The sequence below is a fragment of the Hydra vulgaris genome, chromosome 11 (assembly GCF_038396675.1).
Source record: "Hydra vulgaris chromosome 11, alternate assembly HydraT2T_AEP".
Taxonomy (NCBI): Eukaryota; Metazoa; Cnidaria; class Hydrozoa; order Anthoathecata; family Hydridae; genus Hydra; species Hydra vulgaris.
In genome coordinates this window covers 11,862,943-11,885,000 of record NC_088930.1, presented here as the reverse complement: position 1 = coordinate 11,885,000, position 22,058 = coordinate 11,862,943, and the positions used below count along the sequence as shown (strand labels likewise).

The 22,058-nt window shown below is 25.7% G+C and overlaps 1 protein-coding gene across 1 annotated transcript in view; it reads left to right on the top strand.

The window, feature by feature from the left end:
• The window catches only part of LOC100199016 (fibroblast growth factor receptor 1), a 70,527-nt gene extending 48,885 nt beyond the window's left edge, over nt 1–21,642 (top strand). Inside the window, exons 7-13 of the mRNA XM_065810114.1 lie at nt 1,760–1,967; nt 12,738–13,039; nt 13,147–13,269; nt 13,348–13,421; nt 13,637–13,774; nt 20,554–20,659; nt 20,823–21,642. Of these exons, the coding sequence (XP_065666186.1) occupies nt 1,760–1,967; nt 12,738–13,039; nt 13,147–13,269; nt 13,348–13,421; nt 13,637–13,774; nt 20,554–20,659; nt 20,823–21,194 (1,323 nt within the window). The 3' untranslated portion in view covers nt 21,195–21,642. The remainder of the gene's footprint in view (nt 1–1,759; nt 1,968–12,737; nt 13,040–13,146; nt 13,270–13,347; nt 13,422–13,636; nt 13,775–20,553; nt 20,660–20,822) is intronic.
• The last annotated feature ends 416 nt before the right edge of the window (nt 21,643–22,058 follow it).

Genomic DNA, 22,058 nt, shown 5'->3' with positions numbered 1-22,058 from the left:
TATATATACATATATATATATATATATATATATATACATATATATATATATATATATATATATATATATATATATATATATATATATATATCTATATATATGTATATATATATATATATAAATATATATATATATATATATATATATATATATATATATATATATATATATATATATATATATATATAAACATATATATTCTTGCAAAAGCACTTTTAGATATATATGAAATTGCTGCTTTAGGTCGTAATTTTTAATTTAATTTAAAAACTTTATTTCAAGTTGATTTTTACAAGATAGTTTTAGTTAACCCTAAAACTAATTTGAATCAACACATTTAACTTTATAGACAGTACACACACTCTGTCATAAAAAAAATTACAATTGTTTCATGAAAAAAAAAGAAAGAATGTCATGAAAATTTACAATTGTTTCAATTTAAAAAAAAATATATTTATAATAATACAATCTTAGCTAAAGAAATAAGTTAGTATAAAATAAAACAAAATTTTAACAACGACAAATTTTGCAAACGCAATTATTACCATAACAATTCTTGATATGTTTTTTGAACACCTCAAGACTTTTTGTGAACATGGTCTCATTATTTAGAGTGTTCCAGAGTGAGGTGGCTCTATATAACGTACAGCATGAATCATTGTATATTATTTATATTTTTTATATTATACATTGTATATAATTGTATTATATATTGAGCCTTTAGGAGGTAGAATAAGTTTTTTGCTACAACGGAGTTTATACGTAAGATTTTTTAAAGTAAAAAGATTTTTTTACTTTAAAAAATCTCATGTATAAACACAATTAATGCGATAATAAATGCGGTAGTGGTGTAGTGGTCAAGTGCTCGCATCATAAGCAAGAGGTTCTGAGTTTGATCCCCACCACATCCCTGGTAGTACTGCGCTCAACTTGTTTCTCTACACAGCAGCCTTGTTCGTCAAGGTTCGTGTTTTGGAGTTATAGAGTTGAAAGAGGGTTATAACCACTATTAAGTTGCCTCCTCATCTGTAGTGGTCTTCACGGCCTTGAGAAGGTGAATAACACACACACACACAAAAAAAAGGAAATAAATAATAGACTTAAAAGTTTCCATCATAAGAAACCTCAAATTTCTTAGATGGATTCCTGGACTATTATCAAAATTTATAAATTCATCCAAAGACAAATCAAATCTTTTAAAGACTATACTTAGAGCTTTTTTATGAATTTTATTGATTTGTTTGTCATCTTTTTTTGAACAAAACATCCAAATTAGAGGACAATAAGAAAAGTTAGACAAAATAAAAGCATTAAACAGCAAAATGGATTTATCATGGGACAAAAAATTTCTTATGCGTGAAAGAGCAAAACATTTACCATTAGCTTTACTGCATAACTGTTTAATGTGTTTCCCAAATTTTAGATCTTTATCAATTCCCATGATCCCCGCCACATCCCTGGTAGTACCGCGCTCAACTTGTTTCTCTACACAGCAGCCTTGTTCGTCAAGGTTCGTGTTTTGGAGTTATAGAGTTAAGAGAGGGTTATAACCACTATTAAGTTGCCTCCTTGTCTGTAGTGGCCTTCTGGGCCTTGGGGAGGTGAATTAACAAAAAAAAAAAAAAAAAAGTTTTCGTTATCAGGATACATATTGTATAATCTATTCTGTGCAGTTTTAGTTACGAGGATACATATTGTATAATGTATCCTGTGTAGTTTTTAATGTTACTATTATACTTGTTGTAAAAAAAATATTTAGGTTCGTAGTATTCTTCCTACAGCTGATATAAATTCTGTTGAACTAGAGCCAATCTTTTATGATTCTGATGAATGGGAATTTCCACGAGAAAAGCTTGTCATAACCTCAGTGTTGGGTGCAGGTGCCTTTGGTATAGTGATGTCAGGTATTGCCCGTGGAATAGAAGGTACCAATGATGAAGTTAAAGTAGCTGTTAAAATTGTTAGAGGTATTATCAATATATACTATTAAAGTACTATACTATATATAATATATATATATATATATATATATATATATATATATATATATATATATATATATATATATATATATATATACATATATATATATATATATATATATATATATATATATATATATATATATATATATATATATATATATATATATAAAATTATGCGATAGTGGTGTAGTGGTGTAGTGGTAAAGCACTCGCTTTATAAGCGAGAGGATCCGAGTTCGATCACCACCACGTCCCTGGTAGTACCACGCTCAACTTGTTTCTCCGCGCAGCAGCCTTGTTCGTCAAGGCTCGTGTTTCGGAGTTATAGAGTTGAGTGAGGGTTATAACCACTATTAAGTAGCCTCCTCATCTGTAGTGGCCGTCTCGGCCTTGAGGAGGTGAATAAAAAAAAAAAGATTTTAGTGAACAGAAAATTACATTTTTTAACTAAAAACAAAAAATAGGGAATTTAACAAGATTTTTTGATTATAATTTTTTTAGCAATATTTTTTTATAAAGTAATGATTATTTTTATAAATTTTATATAATTTTGCTTCTATTGAAACCCAACATGATATACTTTTAAATAACTGTTTTATTAATAATTATAGAGACCTATCTTACATTCAAGGGTCTTGGGACCCCTAAAATTCTTTTCTATTTAAAGAATTTTGAAATCTAGTGTTATTATATAGAACACATTAAGGGGCTGGCAGCATAGATTTTTCAAAAATGTTGTTATTTGGGACACCCTAATAAATATATATATATATATATATATATATATATATATATATATATATATATATATATATATATATATATATATATGCATATACAGCCCTCTGAGTTAGGAAAAAGAGGTTGGTAATAAATTGTAAACCTCATTTTTCCTGATTCCTCATTTTAATGCTGACCTCAACCTGTTAGAAGTTGGCATCAGGTCAGCAAAAAAATTTGACTCAAAGAGGTTACCATACAACATAAAAATAAAGTCAGCATTTTTTCTCACCAGAGCTCGAAATAGGCACTGGACATCAGACGTTTTCTGGCACTTGTCCGGTAAAAAATAACATCTATCAGTCATTTTGTCCGACCCATATTTTATGTGCATTTATTTTATAGTTGAAGTTATATAAATTATGAAACATTTTAGTTGTTTCAAATTTATATAATAAATTCATTTTTAGAACTTTTTATTTTTTATACAAAACAAAAATTAAAGTTGAACACACAGCTACGTTAATAAAATATGTCTATAAATAATAAAAATTTTTTTTAGTTATTTCATTTTTAAAAAAAAGCCAAAGCATTACATTTTTTTGAATTAAGTAGCCTGGTTTTTATCATTTATATTAAAACGTTGCAATTAGTTATTAATTTTTTGTCTGATGATTTTTATAAATTTCAAACAAATATTTTAGCTTTTATTACCCCTTTCAAATTTATTTTATAAAAATTTTAACCTAATAGTATTTTAATGCTTATAGAAACCAGCACTTTTTATTACACTATTAAATTTGAATTGTTATGTAATGTTTGGTTATGTAATGTTTGTTTTCGCGCTAAAGTTTTTCGTTATTAAAAGTGTTTATAAAATTAATCAGTTTATAAAAGTGTTTATAAAATTAATCAAAAAGTTTAAAAAGATTTAAAAATATATACTTATTTATATAAATGTAATTACATATAATCTTTTTTGATAATTTAAGTAATATATGTTTGATCATTATAATTATTTAGTTACTTTATTTAATAAAGTAGTAAGTAAACTTAATAATTTATGTAATTAATATATTTAAAATAACTTAAAAAGCATTTCGCATTGTATATTAATTTTAATTTAAAAAACGTAACATAAATATATGGACAGTTCCATTTTTAACTTACGTTACACGCACAACAACTTTATCAAATATTTGCCTATTTAAACTCTAGATTAAACTTTTATTAATTTTGTATGAAAGCTGTTAGTCTAAAGAATAAAATAGGCTAAAAAGTTTTGAATCCGGCCAAAAAAAGGCGAACTTATTACTAAAAATGCCACTTAACTTATGCTACACAAAAAACAAGGTAAATTATTGCTTCAACTTTTAGGTCATATTTCTGCGAATCAGTAAACTTGTTTGTATTAGAAACTTTCACAAGATGTTGATAATTCTACACCAATTTAAAAGGTACATAAAAATTTATCAGAGGTGACCAGCTAAGGAAAATGAACTTGTTTTTATAATACTATATAATTAACTTACCAAGCAATTATTATCGTGGATTTTTATATCTATTATTAAGAGTTAAAGTTACATAACAAAAGAATTGCAAAAGTATTGAACTCATTCATTAAAAATAATTAACAAAGAAAATTTTAAAAAACTGATGGCACTCTTTCTGGGTGATTTTTCCCTACATTTAAGGAAGTTATCAAATCGAAAACAAATTTTCCGCAAGACCAAGAGCAACCTTAAAAAATTATTTTAGTATTACGACTTTATTAATCTTATTTAAGTCATTTAAATGAGAAAAATTTGTTGTTTGGTTTGTTGAATTTTTTCCTACACTTCTTACGTTTATAGGTATTGCCTTATTTTTATTTGGTTGAATTTTTAAAATGCTGCAAAGTATTTACATTTAAATCTTTTAAAATATTTTTGACGTAAAAATTTCTATTACAGTTTAGGAGGGAGAGGGGTTTCAAGTGTTAGTGATTGTTTGTGTCAGGAGGGAAGGAGTTGACAAATATAGGGTGACGTGCTTTATGGATAACCTCCCTTAATTTCATTTACAAAGTATTTGTTATTCTAAAACAAATATAAAAAAGGCTCTAACTGATTTTTTTTATGTTAAAAGAGTGCAAATAAATCTTTTTTTGTTTTCATGTCTAAGTAAAAAATTTTTATATAATTTTTATTTATTTATGTATATTTATATGTCAACCAAAATAAGAATACATAAACAAATAAAAAAACAATAATATAAATAATTTTGATTAACATTAAGAAAAAATAAAATATATTTTTTTCTAAATTCTCCTAATTTAAAAAGTATAAGTAAAAACCTTGTCAAACCAAGGCACAGTGGGCCAGGTCGTGGACAAAATCAAAAAAAAAAAATTATTTATTGTATTCAAAACCATATCATAAAACACATTTGTAATACTCTCATTTAAAATTTTGAAAATTGTTTTGAGCCTAATAGTATATATATATATATATATATATATATATATATATATATATATATATATATATATATATATATATATATATATATATATATATATATATATATATATATATATATATATATATAATGTAAAATTACTTACAATGTAAAAATACAAACTAAGAAAAGAGAGAAATCAAAAATTCATTCATTTATGCATGTTTTCTGCAACTGTGTTTTTAAAAATTGATTGCTGTTGTTTTACATTCCAACATTCAACCACTTGTACCAAAATATGAAGAATAGCTTCAGGAATTACATTCTCTGAGTCTCTAAGTTTTACTTTTTTTTAACCAGCATTAAGGTTTTCATATTCAGTTTATGAATATTACATAATTCTTTTATATCATATAAAAAAGAAGGTTTAACTGAACAGTGGTTAAGTTGCGAAGTAATGGTTTCCAAGGTTACTTTATTGTTTAAAAGACGGTGTGTTGGTGTTTTTGTTTTGGTGTATATAATTTGATTAATCTCCTTAATTTTAAATAGAGAGTGTATATAGTTTTTACTATACTTGGAGACATTAAAAAGTGATTTTACTGCATTTTTTCTCTTTATTTTCACAGAGCTCTAGACTGTGAGTTAGCGTTGGAACTGCTAATGTATATTTTAAAACCACAAAAATCAGTTGCGGTTTCATGTATAATTAAAAAAATTTCAAAAATAAAAAGCGTGAAATTTTTATTTTTTATGCATAGCAATAGTAAATAATAACTTAAAATTTTATGAGCTTAGGGGATTAGTTTATATATTTAAACTATTTAATAGTAAAGCTTTACGAAAAAAAAAAAAAAAGTAAAGATCAGTCATTGTAATACACTTATAATCTGGCTTTAAAATAATGAGGTAAATTTTTAACATTTAATACTTTTATTTTGTCCAAAAGGTGTCACATAATTTAGGGAACCTACGAGAACCTATATTAAATACTTGTAAATTTAATATGTATACAACCTATTTAAACTATATACATTGCCCCTAACTTTCCCTTTTGGGTTTCTTTAACATTTTAAAATAATGAGTTGTAACATGTTTTTGTTTGAAATCAACCTTTATTTCTCGAAAACAAAAATACATGTTATTTTGTTTGTTATTTAATTAATACATACAAATAATTAATAAATATAAATTGCACTGTTTAGCTAACAATTTTTTTGTTTTTTTGTTTAGTAATAATATAAAAATTGGTGATATTTACGAGTTACACAACAAAATAAACTAGTTCCTAATGATATACCATTCTTTTCATCGAAATTAGCTGTTTTAGTTTCTGCAGATATTAAACTAGAGGGTTCTGATTGAAAAACTTTTTAAAATTATAATGTAAAAATTGATAGCTGCAAACAATGATAGTACTAATTTTGAGAGAAGTAATGAAAATTGGCTAGCTCAAGATTTTCAATACACCTACAGTACATTAAATGCTACATCATCAGTTAATGAAGTTGGGAAGCTATGTTGCTCTTATGAAAAAGCTTGTAACAGAACAAAAAGAATAAGCTTAACAATGTTATTAATATTTTATTTAGCCATAAATTACTTCTTACAATAAAATTGAAACTAAGAAGTGAGTTTAAGTACAAAACTGGCACAAAAATTTCTGAAATTTGAAATAAAAACTCCATTAAACCTGCTTAGAAATATTCACCTGATGAAGCCATTGCATTAATTATTAATGGTGATATATCAAAATCAACATACCAGCTTCTAAGAAATGGTGCTGAAAAAAAAGGCTGCCACATATATCCTTTATATAATGGTATAAGATCTTCAAAAGTTAATGCTATCCCAAGAACATTCAAATAGATAGCTATTCAGTACAAATATTGCTAGAAGGTCTTCTAAAACACACTCTTAAAAAGCTATGTGGTATACAAATTACTGTGCTAATCACAATGCTAAAGAATTAAATAAACTGATGTTTAGATGCAAGGCTTGTTTTGATGATGCTACAGGATATAGTGTTTACAAACAGGTAAATTAAAAAAGTGAAGAAAATGGTGACAAATGAAGAGTGCCTGTTGATTATTTGCATAGTACCTTTAGAATTCAGTAGACTTTATAATTATAAAAATGTTGTAGAATTTTTCATCCAGAATGTGCAGCCAATCGATTAAAAATAAAAAAAATATATAGAGAGATGATAAATAATCTACAGACTTATTCAAAACATCATGGACATATCAATAATATCAATAATATAGTTTCAAATCTATATATTTATTTATGTTTTCTATATATTTCTATGTATTACTCTATATATTTCAAATCTGTTATACAATAATATATCGATATTATTATATAACAGATTTGAAATATATAGAGTTATAAATCTAGTAATAAATTTTCATTTTTTCTGAAGTATTTTTATTTTTAAAGTTTGTTGCATCAATTTTTTTTAAGTTTATTCCACCAGAAGAGTTTGTTATTCAGTTCCACGGTTTTAAGAAGTTATAGGATTTGAAATTAAAAAATTATAAATTCGCGTTTTTAAAGTTTTATCAAGTTTTTAAATAATTTTTAGTATTAGCAACTATTTAACTAAAATTTATAATCTTTTTATAAAATTTATAATCTTAATACAAAGCGATTCTTTGAACATATAAAGGGTTTTAGTAAAAAAAAAAAAAGATCAAAATAATCTTGTCCACCATGTCTAATATCCGGTCCACTGTGCAACGCAACGAAATAAGAATTACTTAATGACAAGAATTACTTAATGACATTTCGTCAACAAAAAAGCGCCGGAACTTTAGTAAATTAAAAAAAATGTGCTTTAACTAAGCATCATTATTCAAATTTTTAAATGTAAAAACATAACATTTAATAATCTTTCGCATATATTATTAAAAAATTAAGGTTTTTTACAGGGTTATTTATTTTTATATGCACGTCTATTCATTTTTATATGCGTGTTTATTCATTCTTATATGCCCATTTATTCATTCTTATATGCCCATTTATTCATTCTTATATTCGCGTTTATATGCGAGTCAACTACTCATAAAATCTCTAATATAACTCTATGTTATTGTGAAATCTTAATATTAACATTAAAGTATTTGTAATGATCTTAATATAGATTTCATACTCTCAATTCTCTACTCAATTTATTATCATTGCATTCTTTGAAAGAAAGTTCTTTTTCACAGCTAATTTTTTTTCTCTGAAAAAATGAATGAAAAGCATAAGTTATATTTAAAACTACTTTCCTAACTTTAATAAAAACTTTAAAACTTTTATATAAAACTCTTCGTCTTTTAAGACAAAGATTTTTTAGATTCGATGATGGTTTATTTAATTTAGAATTAGGTCTTTGTTTAACTTTATTATTAAATTTCTTGATTGATTAAATTATTATTTATCTAATTATTCATTTATCTAGATTTGAATTTAATTATTTAAAATACTTAAAAGTATTTTTAACCTCATTTACCAGGAAACAAGAAAAATTTGTTTTAAAAAAACAAATTGTTTTTTCAAAACAAATTGCTTAAATATGCTTTTTTTAAACGCATATAAGAATAAATAAATACGCATATAAGAATGAATAAATACGCATATAAGAATGAATAAATATGCATATAAGAATGAATGAGTGTGCATATAAGAATGAATAAATATGCATATAAGAATGAATGAGTGTGCATATAAAAATGAATAAACACACATATAAAAAAGAATAGACGCGCATAAAAGAATGATTAACCTTGTAACTAAATTTTAGAAAAAACAAAACTTTATTATGTTTTTGTTAACTTATGTTACATGAAAATTACAGAAGTTTTTTCGTTATTTCCTGGAAATATATATTTTATAAAGTATAAAGATTGAGCAACAACAATTTGAACATGTTAGCTCCATTTTCATGCTAAATTAATTTGGATTGTGCAAAATAAATTCATGGTAAAGTAGTATTTTACAATGATACTTCTTTTATCATGCGATAATGAGAAAAACCATAACTTTCGGAAGCATAAAAATGACTTAAATAAATTCATTTTAGTACTAAAGGTATATTTTAAATAAATTTTAATATCTACATCAATATTCATTTGCTAAAAGTTCACAAATAAGAGAATAAAGTTTGACTACTTTTTTATTTTCTGCCTTGGAATTGCCCATATTTTCCTTTACAAATTTTTTTTTTTTTTAAGATTTTTTCTTTTAAGATTAATTTTTAGAATTTTTTTTTTATTTTCAGCGCATTTTAAAACGCTTAGAGTTGTCAAAACAAATTGCTCTGTCAAGTTGTAAAAGCAAAATATTTTATGCTTGGTCAGGACTGGTGTTTGAATACACTTCTTTAATTTTTATCGGACATGTCCGTCAAACTTGAGTATATATTGGACAAGTTGTCCAGAACAAAAAAGTTCGTTATTTTGAGCCCTGAAACACTACCTTAATTTGCTTCATTGATGAATATAGGATGTTAACTATTATTTATTATTTTTTTTTGCTTTTCTTATTTAGATTACTTTCATTAAAAATTGATTGAAGTTATTTTATTATTATTTTAATAAAAGTATTTAATATATTATTTTCATAATATAAAAATATATAATAATTGCTTTATTTAACTAAGAACATTTTCATTTAACTTTTATTTTAATTCTTTTTATTTTTTCATAAGTTTTTGCTGCAAATGTAATAAATGAAATAATGGTTTATAGATAAATTTATGTTTTTTATGATAGGATTCTTAAAAATATATACTTTTTGTAAAATCTCTTTTTATGTAACATTAGTAAATTTTATAGTAGTGTTTCATAAAACAACTATATAACGATTTTAACAGTTATATAACAATTATAACACATATTAGTACTAAGTATCAAGTTTAAATCTATGCATGAGAGTTAATGTGAGTTAATTACTTTATTAACAACTTATTAACATCAGCAGTTTTTAAAATTATTTTAATGAGCAGAGATAAAAAATTATTTTATATCTCTGCTCATTAAAATCAGAGATAAAATTATTATTTGTATATAATGAAAACATTTTCTCTTCTAATTAACTCTCACTGAGTCCTCTTCTTTACATCTTCTTGGATTATCATTTACTACTGACCTTTCATCAAAACCAATACAAATAAAATCAATTGTTAAAATAGCATCTGCTAAGGTTATTTCTCTTTATCGTGCTCACCATTAAAAAAGCCTTATAACGCTTACCCATTATCATGTTTTCCTCTTTTATACAACCAACAACTTTTTAAGTCTTCAGTTAACTGTTACCTAGCTTTTTAATCCTATTCTCTATTTTAAAGTAACTCATAACTTAATAGTGGTTGCTTGCAAATTTGTTGGAAGTAAATTAGAGTTAAAAAATACATAAATATATGACAGTATTTAATAAATAGTAAATGTAAGCATAAAATTATATTGTATAAAATATAATTTTATAAATTATAAATTTTTTTTGGTCCCAGCTATCTGCCCCTGCTAAATCTTGTAGTTTTGCTGGCCAGGTTTGCAAAAAGGCTAATTTTGGGCCCTGGTCACTTTCTAATATATATATATATATATATATATATATATATATATATATATATATATATATATATATATATATATATATATATATGTATATGTATATATATGTATATATATATATATATATATATACATATATACATATATATATATTTGTATATATATATATATATATATATATATATATATATATATATATATATATATATATATATATATATATGTATGTATTAATATAAGAATTTATTACTAAAGTAGCTACTTTTTTGACTAAGCTGGATCAGAAGCAATATAAAACTTGCAGGTTCAGATTTCAATAAAATTTGATTTTCAGAAAAGAAAAAAGATAATTAGAAAAAAATTAGAATTTAATAAATTTGTTTGATTTGATTTTTATTAATAATAAGTTTTTTTTTTACACTTTACTACAATTATTTTACACTTAATTTTGTAGCAACAATTTTCATGGTTGTTTTAATTTTGAGTAGTGCCAGGCTACTTGGTATTTGCATGTTTGTAAACAAGTTATTGAAAAGTTGTCGAAAGTTGACAGTATTGCGATAGATGCTTGCAGTAAATAACTGAGTTTTGTTGGAGTTAAAGTTTACAAGCCACTGTGAGCCCCTATCTGTTACAAAAATGAGATTAGACTCAAGATCAGCTGCCTGTTCTAAGCGATCGAAAAGAGAAGACTTTTTGTCAAGACAGGAGTACAAAGTTGAGTCATCAGCAAAAAGAGCTACTTTAGATGTAAGATTGTTGGGAAGATCATTAATGAAAATAAGAAATAAAACAGGACCGAAGATAGAACCTTGAGGTAGTTACAGGAAATGAAGAAGAATGTTAGGTTTTAAAGATGATTTTAATAATGCGATTAGAAAGAAATGATTTCATTATCTCAAAATCTTTCCCAGATACACAATATGAAGCAAACATGTGGAGAAGACCAACATGCCAACTAGCTAACGTTTTCTTTATTTCAAGTTTTATCTGTAAAAGCTTTTGTTTAGCTTGATTCATAATGTATTCAACAATATATACAATGTAAACAATATATACAATATAAAATATATATATACAATGTATTCACAATGTATTCAACAATACACAAGTGTGTATTAGCATTTTTAGTGAAATAAACAAAGCTTTTTCTGTTACAGTATTTTATTGGTATAAAGGATACATATGTAAAACATTTCGAAAGACTCACAAACAAGTTTGCAAGCACATAATGCATAAAAGCTTTTATTATTTATTAGCTCTGATTTTTAAATAAGTTGTTATTTAGTTTTAGGTGAAAGTTGCTTCCCTAAACATTCCTGTTGGAATAAACAATTGCTTGAACTGTTGGAATAATCAATTGCTTCAATAATTCCTGTTGGATTAAACAATTGCTTTAACAATTCCTGTTGAATTAAACAATTGCTTAAACTGTTGGATTTAACAATTGCTTCAAGTGTTGGATTAAATAATTTAAAAAAAAAATGCTTCTTAGACAAACTTTTAGCTTCTTTTGTTCTTTAAAACAGTTAAAAACAATTGTTAAAATCTGCGCAGCTTAAAAAATGACTTTAAAAAAGACTTAAAAAATTCTATTACTTAAAAGCTTTTAGACATTAAATATTTTTTACCTATTCTACTCTATTAACTCTAGCATTACTAGCCTTACTCAAGCATTACTACTCTACTCTATTTACTCTAGAATTACTAGCCTTAACATTTGTTTTTTTCTTTTTTTCTCTTACTAAAGTTATATTTTTAAACACATATGACTTTGAAAGTGTAAATTGTTATTTTTGAACTTTTGCTTTTGTTTTTAATTTGGTTTTTGAAACATACTAAAGCATAGTTCTAGGCACTAAGAGTGAAAAATATTCAAAATATGTAAAATATATTTTTTTTATATATAACTTATATTAAAGATATTTTTTATATATTATAAAATATATGTTGAATATATTTTTTATACTTTTTAAAAGTTGTTTAGATAACCTTTGAATTAATATGCCACATTTAAATTTTAAATTTACAGATCATTCAAATGAAGCCGCAAAAAAAGACCTTCTTGCAGAATTAAATCTTCTCAAAATGATACCTGAGCATGAGAATGTGATACGTTTATTAGGTTGTTGTACTCGACAAGATCCTCTTTATGTTATTGTTGAGTTCTGTGCAAATGGTGACCTTCAAGGACTTTTAAGAAGCAGTCGTGGCATTTATGAACGATATTATAAGACATGCTATGGTGGCTCTGTTCCCAGTCTAACGTCAAAAATGCTTTTAAAGTTTGCACTTCAAATATGCAAAGGAATGTCGCAGTTATCCTCAATGAAAGTAAATTTTACAATTAAGTAAAATTGCATAACATCTATTTTTTCTTTAATCTTTTTAATTTTATATATATTTTTTCTAAAAAATTTTACAATGCTGAAATTATGTAGGTTATCCATAGAGATTTAGCAGCAAGAAATGTTTTGGTGGATGAAAATCTTATATGTAAAGTCAGCGATTTTGGTTTTGCAAGAGATATCTATGAGGATGATCACTATCTAAAAAGATCAGCTGTATGATTAGTGTACAATTTCTTTCCAAAATTTTCCATAAAAGTAAAAGTATTAGAAAATCTTTGATTTTGTTTTCAGGGTGGTCGGTTTCCTATTAAATGGATGGCAATTGAGTCACTTTTAGATAACATATCTACTACAAAAAGTGATGTGTGAGATTTTTTTTAACTCATAGTGTATCTTATAAATTGCACTTTAGTGGTAGAGTATAACCATGGTATTCTCTCTGTTATGTTTACACTTATATAGTATTTTCGTTATGTTGATTTGTTATCTATAATACGCCATCTTTGTTATATTAGGACAATCTATGTTTATATTTTTCTTAGTCCATCTTAGTATTGAAAATTTTTTGTTATTTTTTTAGTTGGTCATTTGGAGTTGTTGTGTGGGAACTGATTACTCTTGGAGCATCACCTTACCCTGGAATGAACTCGTATGAGGTTGTTAGTTTTCTTCAAGATGGCAAAAGAATGGATAAACCAAAACACTGTTCAAATGAACTGTATGTATTCTTCTATGAGTTTATTTGCATTAATTACAGGGTTTTGCAAAGTTATATGTGCACATTTGCAAAGTTATAAGTGCACGTTTGCAAAGTTATAAGTGCATTTATAAAATTAATTTTAACCCTTATATTTTAAATTTTAATGGAAAGAAAAGTACAAAAAACAATTATAGAAGGAACTAAAAATACGATTATTTCAATAAGAAAATGTGAAAAATATTCAATCAAGGAAATATCTATCGATTGTAATTTAACTCGAAATGCTGTTAATCATTTTATAAAAAATAGTGATAATAATATACCCTTCACGTCATCTACAGTAAAAAGAAAAGAAACGTATAAAATCAAAAATTCTATAAATACAAACATTGAACAGACAATTTTTAATTCCGTGGTCTGTAACAATGTTGTAGTTCAAAAAGAAATTCAAACTTTATGAAAACTAGTTGATATCTTTGTTACAAACTTTATTTATATAGGGATCTCAAGGAATCGAGTATTTAATTATAAAACATGTAATAAAAATGTAATGAATTGATTTAATATTGTTAGACAAATAGAATTTAGAATTAGGTGTGATTAAAGAATGATATATAAGAAACAAAAATCAAAATTAAATAGAATGCTATTTTCATAAAGAAACATGTGTTTTTAATCAAAATGAATCTATTGAAGATTGTATTATATAAATACTTGTGTTGCACTGTAAAGAGTTACGCATTGTGCATTTTATGTATGCGTAAAGCGATCTTGTGTAGGGCTGCACTGTTTTTGTTACTCTAGAATTATTTTTTTTTAATATTTAAATAAGCCTGAAGATATTTTTTAGGCAGTTAGATAAATGAAGTAGTTAGTGTTTTAAAATTTTATGTTCCCAGTTGTCATAAATATTTACCATATATTTAAAAAAAATAAGAAGTTAATAAACAAGATGTGAAAAATTTAATTGCTATTTAGCTAAACAATAGGGTGTTAACTCTACTTTGAACTAACTTTTAAAGTTGCCATTGTTGCAAATTGTTGTCTTAGTAAAAACAATAAACTTATTAAAAAAAAAAAAAATGAGTTCTCAAAGTTTTTCTTTTTTTTTTTTTTTTCTTAATTTTTTTTTCTTAAACTATGTCAACCTGGTACTCAAAAGACGCCAAATAAAATGCTAGTTTTAAAAATATTTTTTTTTTTTTATGAAAACTTTTTGTTAAAAACAAAACAAAAGTGTACCTATAATTTTTGCATTTTTGCAAGTTATGTAGAAAATAGGGGTTTTTAAATACCACCGTAATGAACAGCTACTTTTCTAAAATCATAGGTCAAAGTTAAATTATAATTGAAACAAAAATTAAAGTATAAGATATAACGTCATCTTAAAAATAAAGAGATGAAATATATTTTAAAAATATAACAATAAAAAAGTATGAAATATATAAAAAACAAGAAAATATAAAATAAATATAAAATACATATATGTGAACATAAAGTATAAAAATATAAGTATATTTTTGAAAAAAGTTAATAAATATGGTTTGTTGAGTATAATTTTGTTATGTTACATATAAATTATGGTATGTTGCATATAATTATGGTATGATTTAGTTAAAGTTTTTTCTTATTTGAGGTTATTTTTCTAATCTAAATTATTTAATTAGTTTACAATCTGATATTTTTAAAGGAACTTTATTTTACTTTAGTTGTACTTAAATACAAATATAAAATTGTTCAACATATTTTATATATATATATATTTATATATATATGTGTGTATATATATATATATATATATATATATATATTATATATATATATATATATATATATATATATATATATATATATATATATATATACATATACAATATAATATATATGTTGTAAAATGTTGTATAATATATATGTGTGTCTGTGTGTGTGTGTGTGTGTGTGTGTATACAACCTCGGAATTAGGAAAAATGAGGTCGGCAAAGATCTTTTAAATGAGTCAGCATCAGGTCAGCAAAAAAAATTTGATACAAAGGTCTTACCATAAAACATAGACCTCAAACACTTTTAAGTTGGCATTTAGGTCAGCATCGCTGAATGCCGACCTGATTTCGAGGGCTATATATATATATATATATATATATATAAAAATATATATATATATGCATGTATGTATGCATATATATATATGCATATATATATGCATATATATATAAATATATACATATATATATATATATGTATGCATATATATACATATATGTATATATATACTTTATATATACATACTTTTTAGTCGAGGAGGCTACTTTTTGTGGTTACAACCCTCTTTTAACTTTATAACTCCGAAATACGAGTCTCGGCGAACAAGGCCGCCTGAATTCGAGGGCTATATATATATATATATATATATATATATATATATATATATATATATATATATATATATATATATATATATATATATATATATATAAATATATATATGCATGTATGTATGCATATATATATATGCATATATATATGCATATATATATATAAATATATACATATATATATACATATATGTATGCATATATATACATATATGTATATATATATACATACTTTTTAGTCGAGGAGGCTACTTTTTGTGGTTACAACCCTCTTTTAACTCTATAACTTCGAAATACGAGTCTCGGCGAACAAGGCCGCTGCGCGGAGAAACGAGTTAAGCGCGGTATTAGTAATAATAAAAAATATATATGTGTGTGTATATATATATAAATATATATATATATATATATATACATATATATATATATATATATATATATATATATATATATATATATATATATATATATATATATATATATATATATTATATATATATATATATACAGTGGTGACAACATAAATAGCACACTTTCATGATGCCAACTTTTTTGTATTTATAGCAATTGCTGTTATTTTTTATAGCATCAACAATTTTCACCTTTTGGAACAGAAATACTCATTTGACATTTATAGCTGTCAAAATTGCTTGTTTTGAGCATTTAAGTGGTCGTGTTCACCTTTTGACGGTCATTTTAAATAGTACACATTTACTTTTTATTTAAAAAAACTTAAATTCTTTTATTATATCAAAAGATAATCATTCTATTCAGTATTTAAAGAATATTCTTGTAATTCATTTGGCAAAAAAAAAAAAATTCATTATCTATCAACTATGGGACGAAGTAAACATAGAACAGATGTCTTTCGAGGACAAGTACAGGCATTTCGAGATCTAGGATTGAACAATTCTGAAATAGCTCAAAGATTGGGTTGTTCTCGTAAGAAAGTTATAAATGCTATTAATTTATTTAACAGTACTGGTTCATTAAGCAACAAAAAACGCAAGTCTCGCGAATGAAAGACAACCCCCAGAGAAGATGCAGCCATTGCCCTTATTGCTAAGCTGAATCCTTTAGTTAGCGCACCAAAAATTAAAGAACAAATTGCTCAAAATTTAAAACTTGATTTGTCTGTCGGCACTGATACAAGTCGCTTGCACGAAAATAAGCTATTTGGAAGGGTTGCCCGAAAAAAACCATTGGTCTCAAAATGTAATCTCATCAGCCGTTTGAAGTTTGCAAAACAGCACATACATAAAGATTTAAGTTTTTGGCAAAATGTGCTTTAGACTGAGGAGTCTAAGTTTAATCGCTTTGTATCCGACTGAAAACAATATGTTCGTCGTCCCCAAAACCAAGAACTCAGCCCTCGCTATTTTCTTAAGACCGTAAAACATGGTGGTGGCAATGTGATAGTTTGTGGCAGTTTTTTATGGTGTGGTGTGGGCCCGTTTCATAGAATTCAAGAGACAATTGATCAACACATGTACAAAGAAATACTTGAAAACGTCATGTTGCCATATGCCGAGGAAAATCTCCCTTTGGTTTAGAAATTCCAACAAGACAACAACCCTGAGTACACTGCCAAAAGTGTTAAAATATGGTTTAACGCTAAGAAGATTAATGTATTGGAGTGGCCCGCACAGTCACCAGACCTAAATCCGATAGAAAATTTGTGGGAGGAAGTTGACAAAAATATAACAGGTCAACTGCAACTTTAGACCGACTTTGGATTGAAATAAAGGCTGCTTGGGACGCCATTACGCCTGAACGATGCCAAAAATTGATCTCGTCATTGGGCTGTCATTGTTAAGCAGTTATTGACTCAAAAGTATACCCCACTAAATGTTAATTTATCTCTAATAAAGTTTTCTTAACTATTTATACAAAGAACCTCCATGATTTTGGTAGCAAAAGGGCAAATGATAGTTTTGTGCAGGGTGTGCTATTTAAATTGTGCTATTTAAAAATATGCTATTTAAATTTAATGAAGTTACTCTCTTTTCTTAAAAACTCAGATCTCTTGAAAATATATCATTACATATTGAACATCAATCTGTGCTATTTATTTTGTCGCCACTGTATATATATATATATATATATATATATATATATATATATATATATATATATATATATATATATATATATATATATATATATATATACATACATACATATATATATATATATATATATATATATATATATATATATATACATACATACATACATACATACATATATATATATATATATATATATATATATATATATATATATATATATATATATATATATATATATATATATATATATATAATGGGTGGTTACTAAAAATCCGGCCTAACTTTAACTGAATTTTAAATGCCACAAGCTAAATCTTTTTTTTCATGCTTATATCCATTTTAAAGCTTATTTAATTCTCTATAAGTTAATTTACTTGTTTTTAGATAATTAATAATAATTAAGAAAATAATGATGCCCAAGCAAGAAGAGGTGAGAAAACAGATTTATGAGTTCTATTTGAATAATAAATTGCAAAGTAAAAAGTTCACAGTAGCTCACTTCAATGCTGAAAAAATTCCAAGAAGCACTATCTAAGATATAATCAAACGTGTTGAGAATGATTCTGGGCACAAAAGAGTGCAAGAAAGTGGTTGTGTGGCCAAAATCATGACCCTTAAGGGTATAAAGCGCCTGAAAACCATATTTGATCACAGTGACCGAGTTTCGATGAGGCAAGCTGGTCGAAAAGATGGATGCAGTCATTCACATATCATTAAAACTCTTGCCAAGTACACTGACATCAAAAGTTATACAAAACAGGGTATACCTCATCGACAAGAGAACCAGAATGAGCGAATCAAAACCGGCATTGATCGTCTTTATCGTGATTTTAAAGGAAAATTGGTCATCCTTGACGACGAGTCTTACTTTACGCTGTCACACTCAACGATTAATGGAAACAGCACCTACTACTCTAGCAACAGAGACAAGACTCCACCAAGTGTTAAATACCACAAAAAGGGCAAGTTCGAACCCAAAGTGCTTGTCTGGCTGGCCGCTTCTGACAAAGGTATTTCAAAGCCATTTTTTGTCCCCAGCGGCCTTGCAGTCAATAAAGCCACCTATGAAATTAATTGTATAAAGAGAAGATTAGTGCCGTTCATCAACGCTCATCATGCCAATGGTAATTATATATTTTGGCCGGACCTGACGTCATCGCATTATGCCAAAACCGTGACCAACTGCTATGAGACTCATAACATCAGTTTTATTAGAAAAGTTGGCAATCCGCCAGTTGTACCTAAGTGTCGTCCAATAGACGACTTTTGGGCTATTTTGAAAGGCAAAGTGAATGAGAGTAACTGGCAAGCAAAAGACGTGAAGCAACTACAAACCAGAATAAAGCTTTGCCTGAAAAAAATTGACCTTAACCTTGTATTTTCATTTTTTGGGCCAACTCGTGTTAGAGTTGGCCGAATCCGAAGAAACAGACTGGTTGAAGACAAACTTAATTAAAATAAATAAATAACTAAAAACTCTTTTTAATGATAGTTTTATTTAATCTCTACCATAAAAAATATGGGAGTAATTGCCCATGAAAGTTTGTCCCGTTTTTTAGTAACCACCCGTTATATATATATATATATATATATATATATATATATATATATATATATATATATATATATATATATATATATATATATATATATACACTTTTTTATAAATAAATTTTTATTCCTTTATTTATTTTTATTATAATTTCACCCTAAATATCAGCCTCTGTAAATATGTTTACAGAGGCTGATATTTAGGTGAAAATACAATGTAGTAAGTATAGTTTAAAATCAAAATAAATATGTTTACAGAGGCTGATAATAAGGTAAAAATACAATGTAGTAAGTATAGTTTAAAATCAAGCGAGAATAATAGAAGATAAAAATAAAAATAAAAATTCTATTAATGTTTTTTTCAAAAGTATTTTTTAAAATCTTTTTAACCAGCATTAAGTTTTTCATATTTAGTCTATGAATGTTGCACGATTTCTTTTATATCATGCAAAAAGGTGTGTTTAACTGAACAATAATTAAGCTAAAAATTAGTGATTTCAAAAGTTACTTTGTTGTTTAAAAGACGGATAAATAGATTAATTTTCTTTCGCTATACGTTAGTTGACATTTCCTGAACTTCAAATAGAGAGTGTATATAATTTTTACTATTCTTAGAGACATCAAAAAATGGTTTAACTGCATAACTTCCACGTTTGTCAAGTTTTTTCATGGTTAAATCTTTATTTTCACAGAGCTAGAGCTCTGTGAAAATGACCGTGTGTTAGCAAAAGATTTATACAACCGATAATAAAACTTGGATGTGCATACCTTATCCTTAATTTTAATAATTTTTTTTTTAAAGATATAAAATTGTTTTGGATTGCTGGAATCCTTCTCCTCTGAGTCGACCCTCATTTATGGAATTAGCTCTTAAATTTCAAAAGTTGGTTGATGAAAGCGAAACGAAGGTAAATAAAATTTTAGATATGTAGTAGCATACCATGCGAATAAGGCTGGTATACCGGCTTCCAATGACTTATTGGAAAAATTAAAGCAATAATGACTGCATTATTGCTTTAATTTTTTTTTATAAACTTATTAAGCAATAATAAACAACTTTTTTATTTTTAGGAGTTTATTGATATGAATTTTTACCAGGATCATTTATATGTAAACTTTGATGCAACTGTTTCAACTTCAGCATCGTCTTCGTCATATATTGGAACTCCGCATAACTCTTTAGGAAGAAATCGAATAAACGTAATAAATACGACAGTACGTCAATCTAGTAACCCAATGTATAACAGTACCTTACCAGCTAGTTCTCCTGTTGTACCTGAACGTTCCCGGGTTATTCCAGACTCAAAGCCCTTACAAACCTCTCGGCGACCCTCTAATAATGAAGATAATATTGAAGACACTGAATTTCCGGAAAGAAGAGATACAGGGCGCTCTACTGTATCGCGCTTGAGTGAAACAACTTCGCTTCTACCTAAAGTCTAGCTTATTTGAGTATATTATGATAAAAAGTTGAGGTTTATAAAAAAAGATCCAGCTTGGTACAGAATGTACTGTTAGTTACGATATGTAAAGATATTCAGCTAGTTACGGTAAATATATTATCCTTTAGTTGTAACAGAAGTTTGGAAATACTCCTTAATACTTTGCGAGTATTGCGAGTATTTCCACTTTGGAAATACTCCTTAATAATTGTTTTTCTATGAAAAGTATAACTTCAAAATATAATTTTGATAAAGATCTAGTTACGATAAAAATGTTTAACACGCCTCCTTGTTTTACGTTAAGAAACGCTTATGCTTCTACTCCATGTGAATTAGTTTTGCTTCCGAAGAAGTTTTAATTCCTTATGAATCTCCCTCTTTATTTTTGGTATATTATTCTTATTTTTGTAAAACTGAAAAAAAAAATTTAAATAAAGATGTTTTTAAAATTCGTTGTATGAATTTCATGAAATTTTTACTTTCAAATAAAGTAAAAAATATTATTTTTTAATAGTAAAAGTAACTTTTTTACACTTTTGAATAAATAGAAAATAAATAATCAACATGGGTTACTGTAAAATCTTATATTTATTTTTTTTACACGGATCTTTATTAAGTGACCACTTTTTAAGTCTTTTTAGCAATATATTTTTAATTACGTTTTTTTTTTACGTTTTTTTAATTTAATTAATGCGAAATTTTAATATAATATAACAAAGTTTAAAAGTATAGAATAGTTTAGCGTCAGTTGTAAAATGTTGGTAAAAAATGAGTTTCTTTTTTTTAGCTTTGTTGCTTAACAATAGTAGCTTATATAGCTTCTTTTTTTTTCCATCTCCCATCCGCAATTTAATTTTGTTAATCT